The sequence below is a fragment of the Coregonus clupeaformis genome, chromosome 40, assembly GCF_020615455.1.
Source record: "Coregonus clupeaformis isolate EN_2021a chromosome 40, ASM2061545v1, whole genome shotgun sequence".
In the NCBI taxonomy this organism is placed as follows: domain Eukaryota; kingdom Metazoa; phylum Chordata; class Actinopteri; order Salmoniformes; family Salmonidae; genus Coregonus; species Coregonus clupeaformis.
The window spans coordinates 21,779,516-21,795,533 of NC_059231.1; the positions used below are offsets into that span (position 1 = coordinate 21,779,516).

At 43.6% G+C, this 16,018-nt stretch overlaps 1 protein-coding gene across 1 annotated transcript; it reads right to left on the reverse strand.

The window, feature by feature from the left end:
* Positions 1-10,914: 10,914 nt before the first annotated feature.
* Positions 10,915-11,709, reverse strand: LOC123482904 (5-hydroxytryptamine receptor 2A-like). The gene has a single exon (XM_045212031.1). It carries the CDS (start codon positions 11,398-11,400, stop codon positions 10,915-10,917), a length of 486 nt encoding a protein of 161 aa, XP_045067966.1. The 5' UTR covers positions 11,401-11,709.
* Between the last annotated feature and the right edge of the window lie 4,309 nt (positions 11,710-16,018).

The following is a 16,018-nucleotide window of genomic DNA, read 5'->3' on the forward strand; positions in this document are numbered from 1 at the left end:
GTAAATAAATACATCCCCAATCCATCGCCTCTAACTACTGCATTTACACAGTAAACCGCTGGTGGGCTCAAGAAGGTAGAATATGAAACTACGAGTTAAGTAGCTCAAATAACGGTATAACGGTGGGAGGATAAGCAAGAAAAGCTCTAATCTACAGTGGCTTGCGAAAGTATTCACCCCCCTTTGCATTTTTCATATTTTATTGGCTCACAACCTGGAATTAAAATGGATTTTTTGGGGGTTTGTATCACTTGATTTACACAACATGCCTACCACTTTGAAGATGCAAAATACTTTTTCTTGTGAAACAAACAAGAAATAAGACAAAAAGTGGAAAACTTGAGCGTGCATAACTATTCACCCCCCCAAAGTCAAAACTTTGTAGGGCCACCTTTTGCAGCAATTACAGCTGCAAGTCTCTTGGGGTACAGTTGAAGTCGGAAGTTTACATACACTTAGGTTGGAATCATTAAAACTCGTTTTTCAACCACTCAACACATTTATTTTTAACAAACTATAGTTTTGGCAAGTCGGTTAGGACATCTACTATGTGCATGACACAAGTATTTTTTCCAACAATTGTTTACAGACAGATTATTTCACTTATAATTCACTGTATCACAATTCCAGTGGGTCAGAAGTTGACATGCACTAAGTTGACTGTACCTTTAAACAGCTTGGAAAATTCCAGAAAATGATGTCATGGCTTTAGAAGCTTCTGATAGGCTAATTGACATCATTTGAGTCAATTGGAGGTGTACCTGTGGATGTATTTCAAGGCCTACCTTCAAACTCAGTGCCTCTTTGCTTGACATCATGGGAAAATCAAAAGAAATCAGCCAAGACCTCAGAAAATAATTTGTAGACCTCCACAAGTCTGGTTCATCCTTGGGAGCAATTTCCAAACAACTGAATGTACCACGTTCATCTGTACAAACAATAGTACGCAAGTATAAACACCATGGGACCACGCAGCCGTCATACCGCTCAGGAAGGAGACGCGTTCTGTCTCCTAGAGATGAACGTACTTTGGTCCGAAAAGTGCAAATCAATCCCAGAACAACAGCAAAGGACCTTGTGAAGATGCTGGAGGAAACAGGTACAAAAGTATCTATATCCACAGTAAAAACGAGTCCTATATCGACATAACCTGAAAGGCCGCTCAGCAAGGAAGAAGCCACTGCTCCAAAACCGCCATAAAAAAGCCAGACTACGGTTTGCAACTGCACATGGGGACAAATATCGTACTTTTTGGAGAAATGTCCTCTGGTCTGATTAAACAAAAATTGAACTGTTTGGCCATAATGACCATCGTTATGTTTGAAGGAGAAAGGGAGACGCTTGCAAGGCGAAGAACACCATCCCAACCGTGAAGCACGGGGGTGGCAGCATCATGCTGTGGGGGTGCTTTGCTGCAGGAGGGACTGGTGCACTGCACAAAATAGATGACATCATGAGGAAGGAAAATTATGTGGATATATTGGCAACATCTCAACACATCAGTCAGGAAGTTAAAGCTTGGTCGCAAATGTGTCTTCCAAATGGACAATGACCCCAAACATACTTCCAAAGTTGTGGCAAAATGGCTTAAGGACAACAAAGTCAAGGTATTGGAGTGGCCATCACAAAGCCCTGACCTCAATGCTATAGAAAATGTGTGGGCAGAACTGAAAAAGCGTGTGCGAGCAAGGAGGCCTACAAACCTGACTCAGTTACACCAGCTCTGTCAGGAGGAATGGGCCAAAATTCACCCAACTTATTGTGGGAAGCTTGTGGAAGGCAATACTACTAATTGAGTGTATGTAAACTTCTGACCCACTGGGAATGTGATAAAAGAAATAAAAGCTGAAATAAATAATTCTCTACTATTATTCGAAAAATGTCACATTCTTAAAATAAAGTGGTGATCCTAACTGACCTAAGACAGGGAATTTTTACTAGGATTAAATGTCAGGAATTGTGAAAAACTGAGTATAAATGTATTTGGCTAAGGTGTATGTAAACTTCCGACTTCAACTGTATGTCTGTATAAGCTTGGCACATCTAGCCACTGGGATTTTTGCTCATTCTTCAAGGCAAAACTGCTCCAGCTCCTTCAAGTTGGATGGGTTCCGCTGTTGTACAGCAATCTTTAAGTCATACCACAGATTCTCAATTGGATTGAGGTCTGGGCTTTGACTAGGCCATTCCAAAACATGTAAATGTTTCCCCTTAAACCACTCAAGTGTTGTTTTAGCAGTATGCTTAGGGTCATTGTCCTGCTGGAAGGTGAACCTCTGTCCCAGTTTCAAATCTCTGGAAGACTGAAACAGGCTTCCCTCAAGAATTTCCCTGTATTTAGCGCCATCCATCATTCCTTCAATTCTGACCAGTTTCCCAGTCCCTGCCGATGAAAAACATCCCCACAGCATGATGCTGCCACCACCATGCTTCACTGTGGGGATGGTGTTCTCGGGGTGATGAGAGGTGTTGGGTTTGCGCCAGACATAGTGTTTTCCTTGACCAGAGTACCTTCTTCCATATGTTTGGGGAGTCTCCCACATGCCTTTTGGCAAACACCAAATGTGTTTGCTTATTTTTTTCTTTAAGCAATGGCTTTTTTTCTGGCCACTCTTCTGTAAAGCCCATCTCTGTGGAGTGTATGGCTTAAAGTGGTCCTATGGACAGATACTCCAATCTCCACTGTGGAGCTTTGCAGCTCCTTCAGGGTTATCTTTGGTCTCTTTGTTGCCTCTCTGATTAATGCCCTCCTTGCCTGGTCCGTGAGTTTTGGTGGGCAGTCCTCTTTTGGCAGGTTTGTTGTGGTGTCATATTCTTTCAATTTTTAAATAATGGATTTAATGGTGCTCCGTGGGATGTTCAAAGTTTCGGATATTGTTTTATAACCCAACCCTGATCTGTACTTCTCCACAACTTTGTCCCTGACCTGTTTGGAGAGCTCCTTGGTCTTCATGGGGCCGCTTGGTTGGTGGTGCCCCTTGCTTAGTGGTGTTGCAGACTCTGGGGCCTTTCAGAACAGGTGAGATCATGTGACAGATCATGTGACACTTAGATTGCACACAGGTGGACTTTATTTAACTAATTATGTGACTTCTGAAGGTAATTGGTTGCACCAGATCTTATTTAGGGGCTTCATAGCAAAGGGGTGAATACATATGCACCCACCGCTTTTCCATTATGTATTTTTTTGAATTTTTGAAGTTATTGTTTTCATTTCACCAATTTTGACTATTTTGTGTATGTCCATTACATGAAATCCAAATAAAAATAAATTAAAATGACAGGTTGTAATGCAACAAAATAGGAAAAACGCCAAGGCGGATGAATACTTTTGCAAGGCACTGTATGTTCACATACTCTCAAAAATAAGAGTACGGTTAGGGTACAATATTGCTCCCTGGTTTACAAAAAGGTCAAAGGTGCACATAAGGTACCTTCAGAGGTACACATAGGAACTCACATCATACTGGTCGGTATCTTTTAGGGTACATGTGACTGTGAGGATAATGTAGTATAATGGAATGTTTTTCTACACAGTATATTCAATTTAAGTTACAATCATTGCTGCAATTTCAAATGTAGGTGGGAGCAATGTATTGGCGGGGACTCATTAGCATATTTGGAAGAATGGTCGAAAATATGTTGTATTTGTGCCAACCGTCAGTGGAAATGTAGCACCAGTTTAAGGGGTTTATTTTAATGTTGAAGTAATTGAGCACCTCTTTTGTCACGGTCAGTGCTGCAATCTGTGTAAGTCTTGTGAGTATCACGTGCGTCACCTTTATGAGCTTACTGTGCATTTTTCAGTAGCTTAATTCCAGCTGGCTCACAGAAAGTTCATGTTTAATTTTCATTAACTTACTTTCAACTAGCTGCAAGAGGGTTATTGTACAATTCACAGTAATTTACTGTATCTAATCTGTCACACTCTCTGACCTGATGGTGTAGCAGGGAAGTGAGTACAATGACATGCTGACTTCCTATAAATGAAATATTGTATGGCTCTTTGGTATCACATGCACCTATGTCAGGCTTTAAAGACATGCTCCTGAACTTTTAGCGACTACTAACTATTTTTTAAACCTCCCACTTTGGGCTGGATGTGTAAATGTGTAGTTCATACATGCATAATCTATGAGCAGAATTACTGTCCTACCTCAATTAGCCACGAAATCCCTAGTTTGAAAGCAACTGTTTTCCCCCTACGTGGGCCAGTGCCAGTCGAGTTCAACCTTTGAGCTTCAGCCCCTCGCCATATGAGTGACAGTTAGCAAGCGGCACATCTTGCACCCACAGCAGAGCAAGAGCAATGACGTGGTGCACAAATCTGCACAAATGTGACACAGTACGCAATTTTCAGGGACCGCTTTTGGCTCATGAGCACTACTTTCAAGCTTCATGTTTATGAACAGAGTACAACAGAGCACATTAACTAGGATGACATTCCCTCTAATGACCAAAAAGAGCTAACTGAAAGTGATGCCTCCAATAAGCAACACCTGCAATATTCTGATAGGCTGCCGCTGCTACAGTATGCTGCCAATCAGCAAGTAATGTTGCATGTTATCAACAGAAGAGTCAGTGAAGGCACAGTAGGTTACTGGCATGTATTGCTTGTGACAGCAAGTTGCCTGTAGGTTACTGTTAACATTTTGTCAGTAAGTTATTGTGAATTTTCCAATAACTTACTGACAAATGGTTTTCAGTTAAGAAATTACAAATTCACACTAACTTCTGGTAACAAGTTGCCATTGAGTTACTGGAAAATGCACAATAACCTCTTTACAGTGCAACTCATTAGAGACACATGCTCTTACAAAGTTTGCAGAACAGACAGTGTCAAAGGAGGAGCTGAACTTTCATTTGCATAACCATCAAACACTTTCACTGATGGTTGGCACAAATATACATACGGTTGGCACAAATATCCCACGAGTACATTGCCCCCACCCATCAAAGCGCTGTGATGATCGTACCTTATATTACAAATATTGGGCAGAAAAATGTCCCATTATACCTTCAAGGTACCGAACTGTACCATGTGAGTTCATACACTACATGACCAAAAGTATGTGGACACCTACTCGTCGAACATCTCATTCCAAAATCATGGGCATTCATATGGAGTTGGTCCCCCCTTTGCTGCTATAACAGCCTCCACTCTTCTGGGAAGGCTTTCCACTAGATGTTGGAACATTGCTGCGGGGACTTGTTTCCATTCAGCCACAAGAGCATTAGTGAGGTCGGACACTGATGCTAGGCGATTAGGCCTGGCTCGCAGTCAGTGTTCCAATTCATCCCAAAGGTGTTCGATGGGGTTGAGGTCAGGGTTCTTTGCAGGCCAGTCAAGTTCTTCCACACCAATCTCGAAAAAAACCATTTCTGTACGGACCTCTGTCGGACTGCCAGATGGTGAAGTATGATTCATCACTCCAGAGAACGCGTTTCCACTGCTCCAGAGTTCAATAGCGGCAAGATTTACACAACTCCAGCCAACGCTTGGTATTGCGCATGGTGTTCTTAGGCTTGTGTGCAGCTACTCGGCCATGGAAACCCATTTCATGAAAATCCAGAGGAACAGTTATTGTGCTGACGTTGCTTCCAGAGGCAGTTTAGAACTCGGTAGTGAGTGTTGCAACTGAGGACAGATGATTTTTACACGCTACGCGCTACACGCTTCAGCACTCGGCAGTCCCGTTCTGTGAGCTTGTGTGGCCTACCACTTCACGGCTGAGCCGTTGTTGCTCCTAGACCTTTCCACTTCACAATAACAGCACTTACAGTTGACCGGGGCAGCTCTAGCAGGGCAAAAATTTGACGAACTGACTTATTGGAAAGGTGGCATCCTGTGATGGTTCCACATTGAAAGACTCTGAGCTCTTCAGAAAGGCCATTCTACTGCCAATGTTTGTCTATGGAGATTACATGGCTGTGTGCTCGATTTTATACACCTGTCAGCAACGAGTATGGCTGAAATAGTGGAATCCACTAATTTGAATGAGTGTCCAAATACTTTTGTATATATAGTGTATGTGTACCTGTGAAGTGTACCTTTTGACTTTTTTTTTTACCCTAGGGAACAACACTAACTAACCATACTGTCCTTTAACATTAACACCTCAATTTAACTGTAAAAATACAGAACTTGTTGTAGACTTACTGTATTTTCATCGCAACTAGACAAAAACCTCCAAGGGACCATGACACAACGTTCAAAGAACATTATAAAAATGATCTTTGGGACATTCCTGGAACCAACCGGGAACAAGACAAAAACTTCAGGGGACCATGACTGTTTAAATTGAATTAATGTCAATTATGCCTTTTAAGGTAAAATATTCTAAATTACATTTTGACACCTGGGTCTTCACATGTACAAACATTTTGTCACGTGTAGTTCCATGGAATCACATATAAAACATGTGCATCCCCATGTTGTCACATTTATTTCACATGAGATCATGTTTCCACGTGCTTAAATGTCATGTGTAGTTTCCTGTTATCACATGTGGCACGTTATCACATTAACTTCACATAAAATCATGTAATCAAAAGTATCTGTCCGTTTTCGAAATCTTTTTTTCAAACTGCCCCCCTGTCTCGTGCCACTCTTCTCTCTAGCCCCATTTAAACCTGGTTCTAACATGCATCCTTTGTCCTGATCTTGTCCACATTCTGATTGTGCCCACATTTTTAGACCGGTGTAGACAATCAAAAGACACATTGTGATCTGATTGTGATCAGATCTTCCTGCCCACCTCAGCAGGTAGTCAGGCACGCATTGTGCTGACTGATCTGGACAGTGAAACCATTTAAACCATCATTATCCCCTCTCTAAATCATTGACAGGTGGCACCATTGACTTATGGCATCAATATGTGAATTCAATAAAATAAACATTATTTTGAAAGAATATCGGTCAAATAATTTGCATACAGGGGGTGACCAGGAAATCTGGTCACAATGCGGACACAGTGGACAGATAAGAGATACATTTTCATACCATGTGTAGATGCACTTCTGAAACTTTGGGCACAATCTGAATGTATAAAAGATCAGGACACAGGACGCTTGTTGGCGCCAGGTATAAACGAGGTTTCGTCCCTCTCTTCACCATGTCTCTTCCCTCTCTTCTCTCTGCCTCTCTCTCTGATGTTTCTCTCCCAGTCCCTCCCTTGATTGAAGCATCAGGAACTCTGTCATTCCCATCTCTTGTCTTTTGCCTCTCGAAACCACTTGTTTATTTTCCTCCTCTTGTCTCTCTCCGTCTGTGAATGACCTGTTGCCCTGCTATCGCACATGTGGTTCTCTGACAGCAGATAATGACATGGCTTTGTTTTGTTCTGTGTGTGGTCGTGTCTGAGAGGAAGCTGCTGAGGCTCATTCTCATGCCGGCTGACTTGTTTTTCTGCTGCTGGATTGACATGAAATCTACCCGTCTGGCTAAACAGCTGAGCACAAACCACACAACCCCTCCACACAGTCCACCCCCCCTCGTTCGCTCTCTCTCTTTGTCTCTGTCTGTGTGTCGCTCTCTCTCCCCTCTCTCTCTGCCTACTGTATCTGTCTCTTTCTCTCCTTCTCTTTCTGTCGTGCTCTCTCTGTCTCTCTCTCTCTCTCTCTCTCTCTCTCTCTCTCTCTCTCTCTCTCTCTCTCTCTCTCTCTCTCTCTTACATGTCTCTAATCCAAAACCCAGGGGATTAGTTCAATTTTTACCAAGGGGGCAATCTTCTTCTCTCATAAAGACAGTCTAAATAGTGAGTGTCTGAGGATTTAAGGGGATTGTATGAAACACATCGTCCCCTAGTTTAGCAGTTGTCATAAGACGGCTGTATGTTCTCCATCTCATGATCTAAGCAAAACCAAGAAACTAGAGCTGTAGATAGGTTTCTATCCAATTGGCAACATATTTTCATCCGAATATTCAAAAAGACAATACGCATTTTCCAACCAGTGGTGTTTCCACCAAACTGACTTGTTGCAGATAAACATCAGTGCATGATGACATGTACTTTTTCGCTTAAGTTTTCATGTATTGCATATAAATCTAATGTTCAATGTGTTTCCATCGCATTTTCAACTCTACGGATATTTTTTTCACAAAAACGGTTGCTTTAAATAGCAACTGTGCCTACTCTGGTCTTGGCACGTGCGCGCTAGCCAACAGCTCGCAGATACAGTGCAGGTAGTCTCTGTGGGTAGGCTAGTCTACAAGATAAGATTATGGATAAGAGCGAGAATGTTTTTATTTGTCAAAACGGTAGTCAAGCATCGATCATCATGTCACCAGAATAAGACCCTCAATATTTATTGGAAAGAAGCATTAAGCTCAAACCATGCACTTTCACCACACTGTGAAGTTCATCATAACTTATTTCATCTGTAGCCTAATAAACTGCATGGTTTCCCGAGTCGTAGTGGGAGGAACACATAGTAGGAGGAACACACACCATGTCATCGTGTGACAGTTTATTTCAATATGATGGTTATTATGTCAATATTTGCGCATAAAGGAGTTTCCACTGCCATTTCTCGATAATTACTTTTAACGACACAAAAATGTCCCACCATGTCGAACAAACAAATTATCTGTCGACATTTATAACATTTTACTACAACTTCAGGTTACAAAAAGGATGGTGACATGCCTGAAATTCGTGAATGTATTACTAGCACAAAGCATTGTGGGTACTAGACCAGATGGGGGCGGGCCATAAATCAAAATCTAAAGCCATATAGGCACACATCTGACAGCTTTCATAGTATGACTGTATGTGTCTATGCAGCTTCAGAATAAAGATCTCTCTCTCGAAGGGATGCTCTCAATATAGCCCATAGTCAATAACAATTCCAGTAATTGGTACGGTTCAATGGTATTCCCAAAAATACTTTATATGAGTAAACCATGATCAATCTGTATAATACACTGCTCAAAAAAATTAAGGGAACACTCAAATAACACATCCTAGATCTGAATGAATGAAATAATCTTATTAAATACTTTTTTCTTTACATAGTTGAATGTGCTGACAACAAAATCACACAAAAATTATCAATGGAAATCAAATGTATCAACCCATGGAGGTCTGGATTTGGAGTCACCCTCAAAATTAAAGTGGAAAACCACACTACAGGCTGATCCAACTTTGATGTAATGTCCTTAAAACAAGTCAAAATGAGGCTCAGTAGTGTGTGTGGCCTCCACGTGCCTGTATGACCTCCCTACAACACCTGGGCATGCTCCTGATGAGGTGGCGGATGGTCTCCCTGAGGGATCTCCTCCCAGAGCTGGACTAAAGCATCCGCCAACTCCTGGACAGTCTGTGGTGCAACGTGGCGTTGGTGGATGGAGCGAGACATGATGTCCCAGATGTGCTCAATTGGATTCAGGTCTGGGGAACGGGCAGGCCAGTCCATAGCATCAATGCCTTCCTCTTGCAGGAACTGCTGACACACTCCAGCCACATGAGGTCTAGCATTGTCTTGCATTAGGAGGAACCCAGGGCCAACCGCACCAGCATATGGTCTCACAAGGGGTCTGAGGATCTCATCTCGGTACCTAATGGCAGTCAGGCTACCTCTGGCGAGCACATGGAGGGCTGTGCGGCCCCCCAAAGAAATGCCACCCCACACCATGACTGACCCACCGCCAAACCGGTCATGCTGGAGGATGTTGCAGGCAGCAGAACGTTCTCCACGGCGTCTCCAGACTCTGTCACGTCTGTCACATGTGCTCAGTGTGAACCTGCTTTCATCTGTGAAGAGCACAGGGCGCCAGTGGCGAATTTGCCAATCTTGGTGTTCTCTGGCAAATGCCAAACAAACTGCACAGTGTTGGGCTGTAAGCACAACCCCCACCTGTGGACGTCGGGGCCTCATACCACCCTCATGGAGTCTGTTTCTGACCATTTGAGCAGACACATGCACATTTGTGGCCTGCTGGAGGTCATTTTGCAGGGCTCTGGCAGTGCTCCTCCTGCTCCTCCTTGCACAAAGGCGGAGGTAGCAGTCTTGCTGCTGGGTTGTTGCCCTCCTACGGCCTCCTCCACGTCTCCTGATGTACTGGCCTGTCTCCTGGTAGCGCCTCCATGCTCTGGACACTACGCTGACAGACACAGCAAACCTTCTTGCCACAGCTCGCATTGATGTGCCATCCTGGATGAGCTGCACTACCTGAGCCACTTGTGTGGGTTGTAGACTCCGTCTCATGCTACCACTAGAGTGAAAGCACCGCCAGCATTCAAAAGTGACCAAAACATCAGCCAGGAAGCATAGGAACTGAGAAGTGGTCTGTGGTCACCACCTGCAAAACCAGTCCTTTATTGGGGGTGTCTTGCTAATTGCCTATAATTTCCACCTGTTGTCTATGCCATTTGCACAACAGCATGTGAAATGTATTGTCAATCAGTGTTGCTTCCTAAGTGGACAGTTTGATTTCACAGAAGTGTGATTGACTTGGAGTTACATTGTGTTCCCTTTATTTTTTTGAGCAGTGTATGTACTGTATATAGGCAACATTTAAATCTAACCAAAATAGCAATACAATGGAAAAAATATGCATTTAATTATTACAGTTCAAATACTCCAAATATTTTCCTGGCTCTTGTCCAGTCACACATGAAACCAAACAGCTGGAGTTTCCACGCATGACTTAATCATTCAAACAATTTTAATAATAATGTAAAACTACCAAGTAATTCTGTACAACACAACAATGAATGTGTCATCCCCAGCATAAATATACAAAACACAGTCTTGTTTATAGAATTTGTATTTATTATGATATCATGCTCTGTTTTGTGTTTTCTGCATGTCTGCATGCTGTGTCTGAGCCTGTATGTCTGCAAGCCAAAGACACATTTCCATTGTTAACCAAATGATGGGACAATTACGTTTTTGAACTTGAGCTGGAACTCACTCACCATAGAGAATGGTCACCATGGAGACGGGCATGACCAGGATGCCCAGAAGCATGTCGGCGACGGCCAGCGACATCAGGAAATAGTTGGTGGCGTTCTGGAGCTTCTTCTCCAGAGACACAGCCATGATGACCAGGATGTTACCCGTCACCGTAATGGCAATGACCGCCAGGATCAGCAATGCTGCCCAGTTCTTGTCTACCGCCATCATCCCCGTTGCACACCGCGATGATGCCAGGATCCTCCCTTCCTCACCGTAACCCACACCGCCATGAGTCCAATTGCCTGACGGAAAGTAATTCACATCGGCGCCTACATTCCTGCTACACCCATTTGAAAAATTCCTGCCTCCATTTCCCAGAAGTCCTTCTGACCCGGGAGGCCAAGGTTCAGGGTCAAAGGGTGGAAGCGTTACAGCTTTGACGGCAGAAGAGATCAACTCCGATACGTTCCCATGCAGGTTCATTATGTCAGTTCCCATACACCTCCAGCACGTTCCTTACAACAACACACTTACTCCTACAGGTCTCTTACAAGAGAGGAGCAAAAGGGATACATCTGGTCCTTAAGAGTCTCCACATGGTCTCCATCATCGTGCTCAGAGCAACGTGTCAAAAAACGCCACAGAACAATAGAGAGGTCTATGACTTTCGGTCTGTTGCAAGTATTCCAAACCAGAGAGCAATTACCCTAAACTCTATTCTCACATTCAATCCTTTTCTCAGGTCCACATTATCACCTCTTGATCAGAGGTTGAATCCATTTGAAATAAGGAAAGTAGAATCATTAGAATGTGCTCAACTCCAGCGTGCCAGTTTGGTGAGAAAGGTATCCACACTGTCAGATGGCACCGATTGCTTGGTTTAATCGTGACGTCGTCTTAACGATGAGATGTGTGTGTGTCAGAGAATCCTCAGGTGTCTTTGCTGCTCCTGCTAGGGTGTAGAGTTGTGTGTGTGAGTGCTATGTAGATGGATCAGAAGCATGATGAGTGACGACAGGTATCACACACACTCTCTCTATCTTTCTCACTGTCACACACACACATTCACACACATACACACACACACTTCCAGCCAGGTCCGTCCTCTAAGCTGGGAGGGAGGCGAGTTTTGCCAGATGTGATGGATGGAAAATCCTGGTTTGGGAATTACAGTCCTAAAAACATTCCTCTACTTTTCTTCAATTTTTCATTTTTTCTTCCTTATTCCTACATAGTTTTCTTTCCTATTTGACAAGTGAAAGGTTCTCCAGGTCCCCTGATTATTAGGAAGTCCCCACCTCAGCCGTCAGTTACAGAGCAGCATTCCACTGTGTGCTGTTTCTGCTTTCTCACACACACTCACATAAGCTCTCCGTGCCTCACACTCTCTCTCTCTCTCGCTCTCTCACACACTTTCTCTGTTCTGTTCCCCTCTCCATGCACCTTTCTCTCCTTCCCTGTTTCACAGTCTCTCTCTCACTCCCTCTGTCACTGCCCCTCCCCTCTTTCGCTGCCCCTCCCCTCCCCTCTTTCACTCAATTTGCACACACTCTCTCTCTCTCTCTCTCTCGACACAGTCCAGTTCAGTGTAGGTCTTCGGTGTACACACAGTAGCTTTAGAAGTTGTTCTGCTTTGCAGTGATAAATAAGCTGAATCCAGGGAGCATAGTGTGCAAACAGGGGTCCTTCTGAGTGCTGCCTGAGCACAATAAACCCCCCTGCTGTACACACTGAAGGACCAGTCTGAGCGCAATAACCCCCCCTGTTCTACAGTCGTGGTCAGAACTTCAGAGAATGACACAAGTATTGGTCTTCACAAAGTTTGCTGCTTCAGTGTTTTTAGATATTTTCAGATGTTACTATGGTATACTGAAGTATAATTACAAGCATTCCATAAGTGTCAAAGGCTTTTATTGACAATTACATTAAGTTTATGCAAAGAGTCAATATTTGCAGTGTTGACCCTTCTTTTTCAAGACCTCTGCAATCCGCCCTGGCATGCTGTCAATTAACTTCTGGGCCACATCCTGACTTATGGCAGCCCATTCTTGCATAATCAATGCTTGGAGTTTGTTAGGATTTGTGGGTTTTTGTTTGTCCACCCGCCTCTTGAGGATTGACCACAAGTTCTCAATGCGATTAAAGTCTGGGGAGTTTTCTGGCCATGGACCCAAAATTCCGATGTTTTGTTCCCAGAGCCACTTAATTATCACTTTTGCCTTATGTTCGTCACCAAACTGTTCTTGGATGGTTGGGAGAAGTTGCTCTCTGAGGATGTGTTGGTACCATTCTTTATTCATGGCTGTGTTCTTAGGCAAAATTGTGAGTGAGCCCACTCCCTTGGCTGAGAAGCAACCCCACACATGAATGGTCTCAGGATGCTTTACTGTTGGCATGACACAGGACTGATGGTAGCGCTCACCTTGTCTTCTCCGGACAAGCTTTTTTCCGGATGCCCCAAACAATCGGAAAGGGGATTCATCAGAGAAAATGACTTTACCCCAGTCCTCAGCAGTCCAATCCCTGTAACTTTTGCAGAATATCAGTCTGTCCCTGATGTTTTTCCTGGAGAGAAGTGGCTTCCTCGCTGCCCTTCTTGACTCCAGGCCATCCTCCAAAAGTCTTTGCCTCACTGTGCGTGCAGATGCACTCACACCTGCCTGCTGCCATTCCTGAGCAAGCTCTGCACTGGTGGTGCCCCGATCCCGCAGCTGAATCAATACACTGAAGCCTTCTTCACAACAATTGAACCTCTCTCCTTGAAGTTCTTGATGATCCGATAAATGGTTGATTTAGGTGCAATCTTACTAGCAGCAATATCCTTGCCTGTGAAGCCCTTTTTGTGGAAAGCAATGATGACGGCACGTGTTTCCTTGCAGGTAACCATGGTTAACAGAGGAGGAACAATGATTTCAAGCACCACCCTCCTTTTAAAGCTTCCAGTCTGTTATTCTAACTCAATCAGCATGACAGAGTGATCTCCAGCCTTGTCCTCGTCAACACTCTCACCTGTGTTAACGAGAGAATCACTGACATGATGTCAGCTGGTCCTTTTGTGGCAGGGCTGAAATGCAGTGGAAATGTTTTTTGGGGATTAAGTTCATTTTCATGGCAAAGAGGGACTTTGCAATTAATTGCAATTCATCTGATCACTCTTCATAACATTCTGGAGTACATGCAAATTGCCATCATAAAAACTGAGGCAGCAGACTTTGTGAAAATTAATATTTGTGTCATTCTTAAAACTTTTGACCATGACTGTACACACTGAAGGACGAGTCTGAGCACAATAAACCCCAGTGCTGTACACACCAAAGGACCAGTCTGAGCACAATAAACCCACCATGCTGTACACACCAAAGGACCAGTCTGAGCACAATAAACCCCCCCCTGCTGTACACACCGAAGGATCAGTCTCAGCACAATAACCCCCCCCGCAGAACACCGAAGGACCAGTTGAGCACAATAAACCCCCCCTGCTGTACACACCGAAGGACCAGTCTGAGCACAGTAACCCCCCCCTCCCCGCTTTACACACCGAAGGACCAGTCTGAGCACAGTAACCCCCCCCTCCCCGCTTTACACACCGAAGGACCAGTCTGAGCACTAGACCGAAGGACAAATTTCCACCGGTCTAATGTCCATTGCTCGTGTTTCTTGGCCCAAGCAGGTCTCTTCTTCTTATTGGTGTCCTTTAGTAGTGGTTTCTTTGCAGCAATTCGACCATGAAGGCCTGATTCAGACAGTCCCTTCTGAACAGTTCATGTTGAGATGTGTCTGTGAGTGAAGCATTTATTTGGCTGCAATTTCTGAGGTGCAGTTAACTCTAATGAACTTATCCTCTGCAGCAGAGGTAACTCTGGGTCTTCCATTCCTGTGGCGGTCCTCATGAGAGCCTGTTTCATTATAGCGCTTGAGGGTTTTTGCAACTGCTCTTGAAGAAACTTTCAAAGTTCTTGAAATGTTCCGTATTGACTGACCTTCATGTCTTAAAGTAATGATGGACTGTCGTTTCTCTTTGCTTATTTGAGCTGTTCTTGCCATAATATGGACTTGGTCTTTTACCAAATAGGGCTATCTTCTGTATACCCCCCCTACCTTGTCACAACACAACTGATTGGCTCAAACGCATTAAGAAGGAAATAAATTCCACAAATTAACTTTTAAGAAGGCACACCTGTTAATTGAAATGCATTCCAGGTGACTTCCTCATGAAGCTGGTTGAGAGAATGCCAAGAGTGTGATATGTCTTATCCCCTCACTGTACTGGAGATTCATTCTCTCACTCATTAGTGGAGTAGTGAATAAATAAAATGTTGTATTGTTTTGTACAACGGGTGGGTCTAATCCTGAATGCTGATTGGTTAAAAGTGCATTCCAGCCGGTGTCTATTCCACAAATTACCACCGGCTAAATCTATGACGTCAAAATGCCTATATACTCTGTTCCATCTGACTGCTCAATCCACTGTCTCATCAGCCCAGGCAGGGAAGTGATAAACTTGATCTCCACTCTAAAAAGCATCTAGACATTATCTCACATTTCTTTTAGACTAACATTTAGTTTTCAATAGCGGAGATTTGTATAAACCTTAATGTCTGTATCTCCGACATGTGCAACATTGTTTCAATATTCAAATTCGATCTCCAGATGTCCCATAGTAATGAACATGTAGTGGTCGGGAGTCGGGACGAAAGAGAGAGACCGGCAGCGTTTCTCAGCCAGTCGAAATCATGAATCAGTTGGCATAATTTTTTTGGATATATACAAAGAAATGTCAATTGAAAAAATTTAAAACGAAACGAAGTGCAGCTAGTTTGCAGTCTTTCCAGCTTCAGTTTGAAGTGATTGTGTTAGCTGTGTTGTTGGCTAGCTCCCCTGAACAACAGTGTCCTAACGAGAGAGCACATTTTCTATGCCAGGCGAAATCGTGCCTCATTAGCTCATTGTTATGGATGTATCCAAATAAATGTCACTAGAAAACATCTTAAACAAACGCAGCTACTGTTGTTATTCTGTCTGCACTGTTTGACGTGACTGTAAGTTAGCTGTAGTTGGCTAGATAGCAAGCAAGGGATAAGAATGTTGCCAGCCAGTATGGCAATGGAACATTTAG